Source organism: Dipodomys merriami, unplaced genomic scaffold, assembly GCF_024711535.1.
Source record: "Dipodomys merriami isolate MVZ:Mamm:240054 unplaced genomic scaffold, mDipMer1.0.p SCAF_33, whole genome shotgun sequence".
Taxonomy (NCBI): Eukaryota; Metazoa; Chordata; class Mammalia; order Rodentia; family Heteromyidae; genus Dipodomys; species Dipodomys merriami.
Genome location: NW_027204826.1, coordinates 9,921,671 through 9,937,322, shown reverse-complemented (window position 1 = coordinate 9,937,322; position 15,652 = coordinate 9,921,671). Strand labels below are relative to the sequence as shown.

General features: G+C 47.2%; 1 protein-coding gene across 4 annotated transcripts in view; it reads right to left on the bottom strand.

Moving 5' to 3' along the window:
• The window catches only part of Apba2 (amyloid beta precursor protein binding family A member 2), a 108,387-nt gene that overhangs the window by 17,753 nt on the left and 74,982 nt on the right, over positions 1–15,652 (bottom strand). For 3 of the 4 annotated variants that reach the window (XM_070043110.1, XM_070043108.1, XM_070043109.1), the window contains 4 exons: positions 11,754–11,834; positions 11,298–11,334; positions 821–966; positions 20–55 (listed from right to left, as the gene is read on the bottom strand). In XM_070043110.1, the coding sequence (XP_069899211.1) occupies positions 20–55; positions 821–966; positions 11,298–11,334; positions 11,754–11,834 (300 nt within the window). The remainder of the gene's footprint in view (positions 1–19; positions 56–820; positions 967–11,297; positions 11,335–11,753; positions 11,835–15,652) is intronic. The other variant, XM_070043111.1, reaches the window with a different exon arrangement.

The following is a 15,652-nucleotide window of genomic DNA, read 5'->3' as shown; positions in this document are numbered from 1 at the left end:
CCACAGGCATCCTACAAACCGCTTTTTTCTTGATCTTAGCAGCCTTTTGCATCCTCTGAGCAGCATGAAAGAGGAAAAGAGAAGCAGGTGGGAACCAAGGGAAGCACGTGTCGCCAGGTTCTTTTGCAATACTGGGGGTTGAGCACCCAGGAAATCAAGGAGCCCAGGCAAGTCCTGCTTCACCCCCGCCCCCCACATCCCCACGTCAGGAAGGGTGGTCGACCCACAGTGTACAGAGGCCTGCCATCAGCCAGGAAATGAGCCAGCTGTGTCATATGTCAGAGGTGTTTGGTAAGGGATGTCAGCACCGGCCCTGGGGTGCTCTGCCCTCCCCTGACTCTGAGGATGGCATTGGGGGGGAGTCCCTTTGCTGTATGTGGGGTGCTGGGCCCACCTCCTTCTGACCCCAGGTTTTTACGTTAGTTTGGTGTCTGTATTGGGACTTGAACTCAGGGCATAGGCTACTCTCTTAGCTTTTTCAAACTCAAGGCTGGCATTATATCCTCTTCCTGCCCGAGCTGGCTTTGAACCATGATCCTCACATCGCAGACTCCTAAGTAGCCAAGACTACAGGTGTAAGTCACTGGTCCCTGGCTTCAAAAGGATTATCTTTTTAAGGACTGGGTTTCCGATTGGGCTGTGCCTTCGTAGGGCGCTGGCAGGTCTTTGTAGCCAGCAGAGCCTGTGCCCAGCCGAGCTGCAGGGGAACGGGATGCCTTGGTTAGCCCAGCCCATGTGCCTGGGAGTCCCGGCCAGGCCGAGCTCCAGTGCCCCACCGTGATCTTGATTGCCCCGCCCCTCCTCCCTGCCTGCGCCCTACCTTGACCCTGCTCACGGCCTCCTGCGCCTGCATCATCCTGATGTTTTTGGATGGGTTGCGTTCAGACAGCAGCTGGGTGGACCCCAGGTAGTTGGCAGCAAAGATGATTCCATCGATGAGGTCTTCCGGTTCGCAGGGTCCTGGAACTAAGGGTAAACGCTCTGAGCATGAGGCTCAGGAACCATGGCTGCCAAGACAGGCCAGGGGAAAAGGGCTGAGTGTTCCGAAGAAGAGAGACTGTCTATTTCCCTCCGTACCCATGAGTCCCTGCACAAGATCAACAGGTAGCCAGAAAATTCTGCTAGATCAGGAAGAACATTCCAGAATCCCAGGTGATGGTCACTGAAGGTAGCACCCAGGTGACAAGTCCACTTCCTCCTGACCCAAGGGTGTGTGTGTGTGTGTGTGTGTGTGTGCCCATGTGCACACCAGTACTGGGTCTTGAACTTAGTACCCGAGCTACTCTGTTTCTTCCCTTTTTCATTCCAGGCTGACACTAGATCTATCCACCTCCAGCCTTAATGGTTAATTGGAGATAAATGTGTCACAGCCTTTCCTGCCCAAGCTGGCTTCGAACCACAATCCAGGCATGAGAGGTGACCTAGATGGTTTGTTTGAAAGCACCTTCCCCGGAGACCCCCCAGAACGCAGTGGTGATTCACGTGCGCATTGACATCTGCTGGGCTCATTCCTCCTTTCCTGCCTGGAAGACCTGGCTAGCCGGCTGCTGTCCACCCTTACCCCACACAGAGGCCCAGCCTGGTCACGTGGTCCTCCTCCTCCCTGCTGCCTCTACACTATGGTGGCCCGGAGGGGCCTATGCTTTGAGAACCTCGCCCTGTGGCTCCTTTCCTTGTGGATACTCAGGTGTCACTTCCGCAATCCGGGTTCCACCTTGACAGACCAAGCCAACCTTCAACGTGACCTAAGATCCTTGTGTCTGCAGGTCTGCAGTGTGCATGTGTAGACCTTTTCCTTCATGCCTTGACCAACGCAGATCAACATCTACCCAGCATCTACTTTGTGCCCAGGTATTGGAAGCCGACTAGAGATGACTTCTAAGGAAGATGGGTGTGGCTTCTATGCCAGCACTACACCATTCTAGGTTGGGGGGAGGAGGGGGAAGGTATTCTGGGACCAATCCCTGTGGATATCAAGGAACGGCTGAGCTTGTTAGTGTAGTGACGTCCAGCCTGTCCACCCAGCCGGACAGTGATGATGTTAGGCCTACTCGTGTCTGGCAATGGCTCATTCCTGCACTGGCGTCACATACACCAGCTGGACACCAGGGGGCAGAACTGAGTCCTTGGTACCCAGATACAAGAAAAGGTGGCATTTCTGGGAGCTCCCTCACAGAGTGGGTGCAGGTCTGTACCCTTCAGAGAGAGTTGGCCTTGGGTCCTGTCCTCATGGGCTGATGACAGGGGATGGGTCCCACGAGGACATCACGCGGTGTGAAGGCTTAGCTAGCAGACAGGGGACGTCACTTGAAGGCCTCTGTGGAAGCCTGGGCAGATGCTCTGGTCCCCTTCTGACCTTGAAGCATCAGAACTCTCCACTCCAGCTCTGAGCAGCAGAGCCAAAACCAAGGACCTTCTCACCCCACGCCAGCAGCTAGCCCTGCCATTCTTCTTACTGTATAAAATTCCTGCGCCAACCCTGAGTTGAGACCAGCAGAGGGAGATGGAGGACAAGGGAAGAGAGAGAGGCTTTAATGAGGGGGTTTGTCTCTTTATGATGGTTCCTCTTGGTGATATTCATGTATGGATCACATACCAGCACAGGTTTGTTTGTTTGTTAGCATGCCTTCTTTTTTATTTATTCATTTTTTTGTCGGTCATGGGGCTTGAACTCTAGGCCTGGGCGCTATCCCTCAGCTCTTCAGCTCAAGGCTAGCACTCTACCACTTGAGCCACAGCGACACTTCCGGTTTTCTGAGTGGTTAATTGGAGATAAGAATCTCATGGACTTTCCTGCCCAGGTTGGCTTTGAATCAAGATCCTTAGATCTCAGCCTCCTGAGTAGCTAGGATGACAGGCGTGAGCCACCGGCGCCCAGCCCTTCTTATTTATTTTATTAACTTACTTTATTGTTATTATAGAGGTGATGTACAGAGGGATTATAATTACATGAGTCAGGTCATGAGCACATTTCCTTTTGGACAGTGTCTTCTTCTGTTCCCTCGTTCTCTTCCAGTCCCTCCCCCCATCTCCACTCACAACTTGTACAGTTCACTTTCACCAGTGTTCAGCGAGCTCCCATGCTACACCTTTTTACCCCTTTCCCCTCAAATTTTGTGCCCACTCTTCCCACCCTCCCAAAGATATACACGTGAATACACCATATATAAGGTAAAGAAGACAGAATGACCAAAGCTTAAAAACTCAAAAGAAAGGGGGAAAAAAAGAAGCCTTTTGTTTGCATATTCTAGAGTTCATTTCAGTGTGTATATTATTTTATATAAACATGGAGAGGCGCTTAGGCATTGTGCCTTTGTGTATCTCTCCTAAGAGTATTCTCTTTTGGTCTCACTGTGTGTGAGTCTCTATAATCCTGTATAATTTATCCTATCCCAGCACATTTTAGATCTAATTTCCACACATCAGAAAGAACATGCGCCTGTTGTCTGTCTGAGCTCAGCTTACCTCACTTAACATGATTTCTTCTAGTTCCATCCATTTCCCTGCAAATGATATTATTTTATTCTTTCTAGTGACTATGTGAAATTTCACTGTATATAGGTACCACCTTTCTTTGGATCCACTCATCTGTTGTGGGGCATCTGGGCTGCTTCCATATCTTGACTAGTGTGCATAGTGCAGCAATGAACATGGGTGTGCAGATGTCTTTATCATATCTTGGCTCATGATGTTCAGGGTAAATGCCTAGGAGTGGTATGGCTGGGTTGTAGGGAAGGTCTAGGTTTAGTTGTTTTGAGGAACCTCCAGACTGCTGTCCAGAGCCGTTGTATTAGTTTACACTCCCAACAACAGTGCAGCAGGGTTCCTCTTTCTCCACATCCCCGCCCGCATTTGTTGTTGTTCAAATGCACAATGTTCTCCAATCTTCCAGGGGTGAGATGGAATCTCAGGGTTGTTTTGAGTTGCATTTCCTTTATGGCCAGGGAGGATGAGCCCTTCCTCGTGTGTTTCTTTGCCATTCTTCCTTCATCTTCCTGAGAAGTCTCTCCTTCGCTCCCTTGCCCATTTAGCGCCTGGTTTAATAGGTTTGGTTAGTTTCTTGAGCTCCTTGTATATATTGGACATGAGGTCTCTGTCTGGGAATCCCTGCACAGTTTGGAGGAAAACAGGCCCTCCAGTTTCCAGTTGGAAAAAGCTTTTGTCTAAAGCTCCCCTTAGGAAGCCTGGCGGGGGTGTCTTGTCTGGGGGTGCATGTCCGCATATCTTGTATGAGTGTGTGTGGAGGGGAAATACTAGGCCCTGCACCCTCTGGAGATTACCCTACCCACGGAAGGGGGTGGGGGCAGGGGCTCCTCCTCCTCCTCCATCCGGGCTTCAGGCAGGCTTCCCTAACTCCAAGGCTGTACCTCATTCTCCCTGGGTCTGAGAGGAGTTAGGCTACCAGGTAAAGTCCAGCCAGCCCTCTACACTACCATGGAGCACTCTAGAGTTTGGCAGAGGAGCACTGTCATGGATCGCTGAGGCCACGGGACAAAGACCTGGGTCCAGAAAACATGGCGCTCACACGCTGGAAGGTGAGGCTTAAGGCGGTCCCGTAGTTACAGACGGCTGCGTTGGTTGAGCCCCAAGCCAGGGATGGGAAGAGAGAATACTTAGAAAAGAGGCGATGGAATGTGTGTGGAGCAGGAGGGAGGGCTTTCTAGAGGTGAAGCCAGAGCAGATGCTAAGGCCCTGGGGTATGGCAGGGAGAGTAGATTTTTTTTTGTTTTTGTTTTGTTTTGTTTTTAAGAAGAACTCTAAGACAGTCAGATTGCCAAACTCAGGCCTGGGCCAACAGTTGGAATAAGTTATACATAGGCCAGATGTGAGGACCTTGGAGTCACACCCAAGACCGTCACTCCAGGTGAGTGCTGCAACCACTCCACCTTTAGACACTAATTCTAGCTGCATCAAGACCAACAATAAAGAGGAAGAATAAAACGGGCTGAGAGGCGACTGCAATGGTCCAAACAAGTGAGAGAGACATCTCACCGATCTGTCACCAAGGGGCAGAGTGGGATTCATTCAACAAGCCGAGAAGATGGACTGAATCAAGGAGGGCCAGAAGAGTGGTTGCACATCTGGGCAGATGGGCCGCTGGGGAGAGGGCTGACATGGGAGAGGGGAGTCTGGGTAGGTTTAGCAGCAGGAGCAGGGATGTGTTCCAAGAACAGCTTGGCAGGCAGCTGACTTAGGAGTCCAGGTTAGAGAAGAGAGAAAGGAAAGAGTTAAGGTGGTGGAGGGGAGGTCTTGGGAACCAGCCCTGCCAGGATGAGGCAGCTCTGGAGAAGGGAGGTGTGGCCATCTGTGCCTGTGCTGGCGAATGCCCATCCATGAGGAGCTGGGGTAACCAGGAATCATGGCAAGCTGTGTGTGGGTGGTGACCTTGGAGCAGCCTCTCAGGGGAGTGAGCAGATGCCAGCCAATGGGATAAGCAGCGGGCCCATCCCAGCCAATGGGACGAGCAGCGGGCCCATGCCAGCCAATGGGACGAGCAGCAGGCTGATGCCAGCCAATGGGACAAGCAGTGGGCCCATCCCAGCCAATGGGACGAGCAGCAGGCTGATGCCAGCCAATTGGGATGAGCAGCAGGCTTATGCCAGCCAATGGAGTGAGCAGTGGGCTTACGCCAGCCAATGGGATGAGCAGCATAAAGTGCCAATGATGTAAACAGCATAGCCAGTTCAGGCTCAGGAGGTGGAGGAGATGGCGGAATGCTGCTGTGTGAAGTCAATACAAAAGAGTTCAAAGGTGGTGGAAGGGGTGAGGGGAACACACAAGAAAGAAGAGACATGGGACTTGCCTCCCTTAGGCGGAAGGACTCTAATTCTGCAAAGTCACACTGAGACCATGTGCTAGGCTGATTGTCCAAGTCAATGGAGAACCAGCCCTGGGAAGGGGAGAATGGGGTGGGGAGAGGAGACAGGGGATGAGCGGCATCAGTCTCTCTGCCACAAAGCCGAGGTGTGGGCTTTGTTGGCAGACTGCTTGTCCCAGAGGCTAGTTTATCCTGTACCTTGGGAAGCCCGTGTTCAAAGAAATCCTATAAAGCTGACAGGAAGGAAACGATGTGGCCTGAGAATTCAGACCTGTGGTTGTTCAGCAGGGAGGGGAGCCCTGAGCCCCCCAGGTCAGGCGGAGCTGTCCCTGAAGAGGAGTTTCTCAGGGTGACACTTTAGAGCCCAGTGAATGGCAAAAGTCATTGGCTTGTGGAAAGAATCTGCACATGAGAGAGAAAGGGAAGGATGGGCAAAGCCAGGCTCCATCCGGGTCTAGAATCATCTGTGTATCTGGGAAATAAACTTCCCCGGAAAAGAATAATAAATTTAAAAAACCTTGCAGAGGAAGGCAAAGGGCATATATCTAGGTGGTCATGATTTCACTGGAAAATGCCCAAACAATCCTGAACAAAAGCTATCCATCTTAACAGTGGAGTCTACACAAGAACCTCCCAATGATGGTGGGCAGAAAACCACAGTGTGTATTCAGTGGAAAAAGCAACATGGAGAAAGGAGGCTGAAATTTGCCACCATCGACCTAAAAAACAAAGCAAAACAAAAACCCCAACAACTAAAGGAGACACACTTACAATAAAGATATGTAAAGTGTTAGTTCAGCGCAGTGTCTCACCCATGCTTGAATTTTTTTTTAATGTTGAACAAGGAGAAGGATGGACTTTTCAAAATGATGTTATTTTCTTAGTGGCGGGTATATTCCACTGTTATATAAATCTATTCTTGTGTTCTATCCAATTCAATTAGACAACAGGAAGGAGTAACAGAAAACAAGCAAAGAAAAAGCAAAGATCTTTCTCATCTTTGCAGATGGTATGATTATAAGCCAAGAAAAAAAAAAAACCTCACAAGAAAACAACTAAAAATCTAGCTGGAAAAAAAAACACAAGAGAATTCATTAGACCAATGGTTTCAAATTTAACACACACACACACACACACACACACACACACACACACACACACACACACACACACACACACACACACACACACACACACACACACACACACACACACACACACCAAAAGCTTTCTTGGTACCTTCAAATGCAACAAGTCTTTTAAATAAAGAAAAAGATGACATTTGCCAAAGCAATATAAAAAGATAAACTGGCAAGAATAGACAAAAAAAGATATGTATCGAGTTTTTTATGAATAGGCTTTATAGATGGAGATAAACAAGCTTGAACAGATGGAAAGATAAATTCTTTTTGGCTGGCAAGATTCTATATTGTAAACCCGACACTTTCCCAGTAACTAGATAAATTTAACGCATGCCAAATAAAAATGTCAATAGGAATTTTTAGCATGCAAGTAGACAAGCAGATTCTAAAGTCTTTATAGGAAAAAAAAAGCTGTGTGAAAGTATATGAGGAGGGTATAAGAAGAGATACTGTGACAAAAGTAAGAAGTTCAATCAGGTAATGACACGGATCATAAATCACAAAATAAGAGACTGCTGTGGGTGGTTCATACCTGAAATCCTAGCTACTCAGGAGGCTGAGATCTGAGGAGCATGGTTCAAAGCCAGCCCAGGCAGGAAAGTCTGTGAGACTCTTATCTCCAATTAACCAGCAAAAATCCAGAAGTGGAGTTGCGTGGCTCAAGTGGTAGAGCACCAGTCTTGAGTGAAAAAACTGAGGGATAGTGCCCAGGCCCTGATTTTAAGCTCCAGTATTCACACACACACACACACACACACACACACACACACACACACACACACACACACACACACACACACACACACACAAATTATCTTGGGTGTATGAAGGTCAAGTCAGGCAACCCTCAAAAATTCATAACTGTGAATGAAAAAGACAGATAGAGTTGATATCATAAAATGTTCAGCAAAGTAAAAAGAAAAAGCAATGTAAAACCAAACCAATGGTAACCTGGGAGAAAACATTTGTGATCTGCATCAAAGGGCTCCCATTTTCGTTTTATGTAAAGAACAAGGAAAAACCAACAAGAAACACAGAAAACCCCAGTAGCCAGCTCTCATTCCCATTCCTTTACATGTAAAGAGCAAGGAAAATCAATAAGAAACACCAAAACCTGTAGCTGCCGGCTTCTATTTCCTTTATATGTCAAGAACAAAGCAAATCAATAAGATATACTGAAAACCCCAGTTGCCAAGGTGTGTGTGTGTGTGTGTGTGTGTGTGTGTGTGTGTGTGTGTGTGTGTGTTTGTGTGTGTGTGTGTAAGAAATGGATAAACGTTGTCCATTGTTTACAAACATTCATTCACAGGGAATTAAGTGCTGTGGATCTAATAGACCACAGAGAAACTACTGTCCATTACCCTCCATTCCCTAGGACTCACCTGGGCACGGCGCCATTAACTCAAAAGGGAGCAAGGCGGAAAAGCCCACTGACTGCTGGTCTCTGCCATGGGACCTGAGGCAGAAGGCCATCTCCAATCTCATTGGGTCCCACCAGGGCACAAAACACCCATCAGGAAGTGGGTGGAACTCATGCAGTTCATGAACCCAGAGTCTCTTAGAACCACTCTTGGGGTGTAGCTTCCAGGGTCCTCCACAGATACCAGTTGTTAATAATCACCTCTGTGGTGAACCCAAAAGTCTGCCCCTCCCCTCAAGGGTGTGAATTCCCCAATCAAGATACAGTGGCCCCATCAGCCATTTGAACAAGCTGCTCAGTTACAGCTGGCCTTCCAATCACCCAGGAGTGAGGCAAAGAAAATTAATAGAAGGTCAAATCCCTGTGCAAAGAATTCGTTCATTTCCCCCCCTTTCTTTGTGTCAGTCTTGGGACTTGAACTTAGGGCCTAGGCACAGTCGCTTAGCTTTTTCCACTCAAGGCTGACACTTGAGAAACAGGTCCATTTCTAGTGTTTTGGATTTTGTTTTACTAGTTTCTACTCCAAGCTGGCTTTGAACCATGATTGATGCTCAGACCTTAACCTCCTGAGTTGCTAGGATTACAGGTGTGAGCTACTGGTGCCTGGAGGGCCCAGGGAAGGTTTTAATATGCAAATAACCCCACCCCAGCAATGTGAAGTGGGGCAGTTTGCCAGTCATATGTCCACCATGGCTTCAAACCACCAAAGGACACAGTGCAGAGAAGCGTGGCTCATAGATAGTGTCCTGGGGAACCCTAGGAGCTGCCCCATCACATTACAATGTACGGGTGATATGGGGAGGGGCCTGTCTCCTCCTGCTAGTCATTAATTCTGAAGAAAACACAACAAGCCAGTTGGACTACAGCCTGCTGTAACCTGATGGAAACCAGTTTGAGCCAGTTGGAACCAGCAAAAACATGTTAACTTCTGGGCGTAACCTGTTGGAGTCTATCTATATTGATTCCAAATAGAGCCCAGTCTATTTAACTTGCAAACACAAATGGTTACAAATGGTTCCGACCATTCTAAGCTGATTTTCATCTCATTTGAATAACAGAAAGCCAGCTCATCCACTTTGAACCAGTTGGAAACAGTTGAGTCTGGCTCACACTAGTCCCTTAAACGGGGAGAATTTAGGGGCATCAGTTACTTAGGCTCCAGTTATTTACTATAAAGACATAAAACTGAGTGCGAAAGGCTTCCAGCCACTGATTTCTAAAGACCAATTTACATGGCTCCTATAAATATTCATGAGAATTAATTAGCAGCTTATTGAAAGAATTAATAAAATTCACATTGTTTATTATCATACATTAGCAGGGGCAGGAAACAGGGCACAGAGAAAGATCCTACTGAAGAGGCTCTTGGTTCTGATGTTGGACCACCAGAAGCAGCCCACAGGGGCCCTTCAGAAGACCCCCATGCCCTACAGACCCCCCCCCAAGTCAGCTCCTTCAGCAATCATGCAAGTCTGAGCTCCCAAATGAATAAGATCAATTTTGCTCCTTATTCAATGTAGGCACGTACCATTAACCTCTTCAAAAAAGATGGAAGGGCAAAGGGAAGAATGTGAAAGCATATGTAGAGCCTGAATTCAGATGCCATTATATCTTAGCCTCATCAAAAGCATGGAGTCACAATCAGCAGCCTCTACAGACACATTTCCAACTATTCATTCCATCATCAGCATCGCTAGAGACGGCATTAGCAAGGGTGGAATGACATGAATGATCTCCTTGTATCAAAGCAGGCAAATTCACGGGACCCCCAACCCTAGCCACTCAGGGCTTGTCCTGACTCAAAGAACCAAACTTCTAAGCTCATTGCAAAGCACCATTCACCAGGGTATTTGTATTCTTGGGAGGGAATAGTGCTTTTCTTTGGTGTGTTTCTTTTTTCTTGAAGAGTTTAGCAGTTCCTCAACACACACACACACACACACACACACACACACACACACCAAACAAAAACAAACCTAAACATAGAACTACCCTATAATACCAGTATCTGATATCTAAAAGATGCCATTGTATCTTAGCCTGATCAAAAGCATGGAGTCATAATTAGCTGTAATCTATAAGATTACAAGTCAGGATACAGTAAAGCTATTCATACAACCATATTCATTGCTGCATTATTCACCATAGCCAAGGTATGGAAACAACCCAGATGGACTGGGCTGTTTGTCAATGGACAAACAGATTTTTGAAAAATGTGAGATACAAATCTCACATTTATGTATACATATATATATACTGATCTATATAATGACATTTTACTCATTCATTAGGAAAAAAATTATGTGAAGGTAAGTCAGGTTCAGATAGAAAGAGAATGCATGCTTCCTCTCACTTGTAGAAGTTGCATCTAATTTGTAAATATCTTATAGCTATAGATATCTATAGCTATAGAAACAGATATTTACATACACAGGGCTATATGCATATTATGCAAGTGCATTAACTAAAGTATGAAGGGAACGATTACAATGGTGTAACTCCTTTGAACAACTTACAGTCTACCAAGAACACTAAGAAGCTGGAATCTGAGGTGGGAGGTGAGGTGGGTGGGGGGGTGGGGAGAGGAGGGAGAGGGGGATGTGAGGTTTAGGGGATAGGCGTGGGTGAATGGAGGGAGGAAGGGTAGGCAAATGCAGTTGTAATATCCAATGTGAGAATGGAATCAGGTACCTTGAGGGGAGGGGCTGGGGGAGATGAGGGAGAACATGCAAGGGGTAACACTGATCAAGACGCATTGTCCCCATAAACCAACACATTGAAATCTCTTTTGTTCAATGACTTAAAGATGATAAAAATGACCATCATACAAAAAGAAAAGGGGAAACAAAGCACCATTCACCTTGAACATAAAATGTAACACCCCCTCCCCGAGAAGAGCAAATTCAAAGTCACTCACCAGCCACAAAACTTGGGAATGACGCCACCTTCTTCGTCTGTCAGGAAACAGGAGGAACAGAAGTGAGACGCACTAACTACAAACATGGTGTCCATTACAACAAGGCTCAGATGCCCTGATTCAAAGAACCGAACGTCTAAGCTCTTTGCAAAGCACCGTTCACCACTAGTATGGAAGCATCTAGGCCCCGGGGTGAGGAGGCACTGGTGTTTCCCCCCAAAACCAGCCAGTCTCATGAAAGCAGCATGATCCTCAGATCTCAGCCTCATGTGTAGCTAGGATTACAGGCGTGAGCCACCGGCGCCCTACTGAATGCTCATTACAATAAACTCCAAGTGGCAACACTGGTTCATATGGAATTGTTTTAAAAAACCCGTGTTTAAATCTAGGTGTAGAACATGGGGTCCTGACCAGGCTGATTGTTGTCACCATCGAAATGCTTGGGGAAAATATTACCTCAGGGATATTGTTATTCTCGATGGGTCCATTGAGATCCGAGCGCTGTTGCTTCCTCGGCTGTTCTAAACCATTGCAAACCTGTAAATGGGGGAAATTAAAGATTGTGTGTTTACATATTAGAGGAATGTAGCCCAGGACACAAAGACTGGCTATATGAGACTTAGATTCATAAAATGCACATGTCTGCAAGTATGTATATATGTCTATGCACTCTTATGTATGTAACTAAATTCAAATTTTCCTTCCTCTTTAAGGCTGAATAATATTCCACTGTATGTATATACCACATTTTTTTGCTTATTCATCCATCAATAGGAATTTAAGTTGTTGCCAACTTTTAGTTATTGTGACTAATGCTGCAAAGACCAGAGGCATGTGCATATATATATATATATATATATATATATATATATATTTGATAGCTTGTTTACAAGTCTTTTTATTTTTTTAATCAGTCATGGGCTTGAACTCATGGTTGGGGCTCTGTCCCTAAGCTCTTTTTACTCAAGGCTTGCTTTCTACCACTTTGAGCTACAGCTCTCCGGCTTTGAAACACGATCCTCGGATCTCAGCCTTCTGAGTAGCTAAGATTACAGGCATGAGCCACCAGTGCCTAGCCTTACAATTCTTTGGATAGATACTCAGAAGTGCAATCACAGAAGTGGGCATGTGGTAATCTCATTGCTAACTCTGAGGGTGGCATGGGGTTTGAACTCAGGTCCTCATGCTTGCTAAGCAGGTTCTTTACCACTTGAGCCAGGTTCCCCATGGAGAAGTTCTCCGGCAGGTGAGCTATCTGCATTGACATCGCTCACTAAAGTTTTGTCTTGCCATACAGGGACCTGAATAGATCCTTCTCATCAACCAGAAAAATATCCAAAGAAACCAATCAACAACAAATGGAGGCAGGTTAATGATCAAGAACACCAGCAGCCATGTGTCCATGGTTCATGCCTGTAATCCTAGCTACTCAGGAGGCTGAGATCTGAGGATCTCAGTTTAAAGCCAGCCCAGGCATGAAAGTCCATGAAACTCTTATCTCCAACAAGCCACTCAGAAAACCAGAAGTGGCGCTGTGGCTCAAGTGGTAGAGCGCTTGCCTTGAGCTGAAGAGCTGAGGGACAGCGCCCAGGCCCAGAGTTCAAGCCCCATGACTGACAGGAAAAAAAAAAAAAAAAAAGATGCTAGCCATTGGACAACTTTGGGCTGTCAGGACACAGGCTGAATATGGACGCCCCAAGCCCCGCCCATAGGACTGCTCAGAGTGGAGCCACAAGGAACACTGAGTGTTCCCCGAGGTGCAGTCTTCTGCTACGGCTATGCTGGCATCTCCTGCATCTCCACTAACTCCCTCCCAAGTGGGCGGTCCATCACCATGACAACCACTTCGCAAGATGCACAGCCAGGTTGCTTTGGAGAGAGGCAGGAGGGCAAGCTTGGTTGCTTCTCCTTGGGAGCGCCCATCTAGCTACCGTTCTTTCATCTTGGGGATTGGGAAAGTAGGGGAGGGGAGACGGGAAGGGGATGGAGACGTGATATTTATTCACTAGCTGAAATTCAGTTTTATTTGGGGCTCCCAGCTCCTCCCATTGGAATCCTGTTGTGTTACAGATAGAGACCTAGCCACACTTCAAATGAGATACTGGCCAGGATCCCTTCAGTCTCCCCTACCCATCCCCCCTTACTCCCCTCCCCCCATTAGCAGGAGTACATTGTCCCAAATCTCTCCTAGGCAGATTCTGAGAGATGTTCTCATTGCCAAAGGCTGAGAGCTGTCGGGCCACCTACCCAGAGAACACAGTGGGTTACACAGATGGGGGTGGAGGGGAGTATGCTCTTCAGATGGAGGGGGGAGGACCCCCTTTGAAAAGCTCTGAGGACAGAAAATTAACAGGTTGTATGGCAGGGCCTATTGATAATAGTTTGGGATCCTAGGACAGCTGTTTAAGACAGAGATAAATGCTCTTAATACAAACTACTAATGTGATATGAAATCATTCTCATACATATCCTGGCTCCAGCTGGGGTAAAACTCAAGCCCGGAATTTATTATTATTTTTCTTAACGTGTCAATTCTGATTTCTCTGCTTGGTTAAACTAAAAATACGGGAATATAACACACATTGCTTGGGGAGGGGGCGGGGAGAAGCCAGCACAGCATCAAAAGCGCGCATGCACGCACGCCCACCCAACCACTCAGCTCAGGCCATCTGTGATGAGTGGAGAATGTTCCCAGCACTCCCCTGAATGACACGCTGAGAAGCAGAGGACATCAGCTTAAAGCCAAAAGCAACATAGTGTCACCACTGGGCTGTCACGCCTCTCTAGATCACACACAGAACCCATCCAGGGAGACCAAACCCCCAGGACTGATGACTGAATGGCTGCATTGGGTGACACCCAGCTTCCTCTGCCAATCCATTCCTACTCAATTCCATCAAAGGCTTCCTCCTCCACCCGGCTTGGGTGGGGTCAGCTCCCAGTAGCACTGGTGGCTCACACCTGTCATCTTAGCTACTCAGGAGGCTGAGATCTGTGGATCACCATTCAAAGCCAGCCTGGGCAGGAAATTCCCTGAGACTATCTCCAATTCACCACCCACAAAAAAGCTGGAAATAGAGGTGTGGCTCAAATGGTAGAGCACTAGCCATAAGCAAAATTGCTGAGACGGTATCCAGGCCCTGAGTTCAAGCCCTAGGACTGGTACCAGACAGATAGACAGACAGACAGACAGATAGACAGACAGACAGATTGATAGATCAATTCCCCATCAGATATTTTCTGGTATACTTTCTACTAAAACTGATTCATCATCCATCTGAAATACAATTTTTTTCTTCTTTAAAAAAAAACTGTGGCAGCCGGGCGCTGGTGGCTCACGCCTGTAATCCTAGCTACTCAGGAGGCTGAGATCTGAGGATCGCGGTTCAAAGTCAGCCCGGGCAGGAGAGACCGTGAGACTCCTATCTCCAATAAACCACCAGAAAACCGGAAGTGGCGCTGTAGCTCAAGTGGTAGAGCGCTCGCCTTGAGCTGAAGAGCTGAGGGACAGCACCCAGGCCCAGAGTTCAAGCCCCACGGCCGACAAAAAAAAAAAAAAAAAAAAAAAAAAACAAAAAAAAAACTGTGGCAAAAGACACACCACCTAGATTTTCACTTAATTATTTGTTCATTGTAGAAATCAGTGAAACCAAATATACATATAACATTGTATAATTATTACCAGATCTATAATTCTTCGCATCTTATACAACCCACGCTCTAAACCCATCTGCAATTCTAACAAGTCTGTGCCCTGCATTGCTATCTGCTGAAACTGGCAGCATTTTGTGTTGTTGTTTGTTGTTTTGTTTTAGTTTGTGCAGTTCCTGGGGCTTGAACTCAGGGCTTGGGTGCATCCTCGAGCTTCTTTTGCTCACGGCTAGCGCTATGAATGGCGGCACAATTTCCAGCCTGTTCTGAGTAGTTTTTTAGTCTCACTGACTTTTCTGCCTTGGCTGCCTTCCAACTGTGATCCTCAGATCTCAGCCTTCTGAGTAGCTAGGATGACAGGTGTGAGCCAGGGGCACTTTGCTAGGCTGTCTCTCATGGAGGACAGGAAGGAGTTTCCACAAAGGCCCTGCTGGACATTTCAGAGGCCATCACTGAGGCAGAGGGTGGCAATCCTGTCAGCCCAGCCTCACAGGATGAGCCAGGGCGCAAACAAACAGGCAAGACCAAAGTCACCTCCGTCATGCCAGACCCGAGGAAGTGACGAACCCATCCGGGGGTCAGTAAATAAAAGGGCAGGATAGAAAAAGGAAGAAAGAAAGGAAAGAGGAAGGGAAGGAAGGAAAGGAAGGAAGGAAGGAAGGGAGGAAGGGATGGAGGGAGGGAGGGAGGGGGGGAGGGAGGGA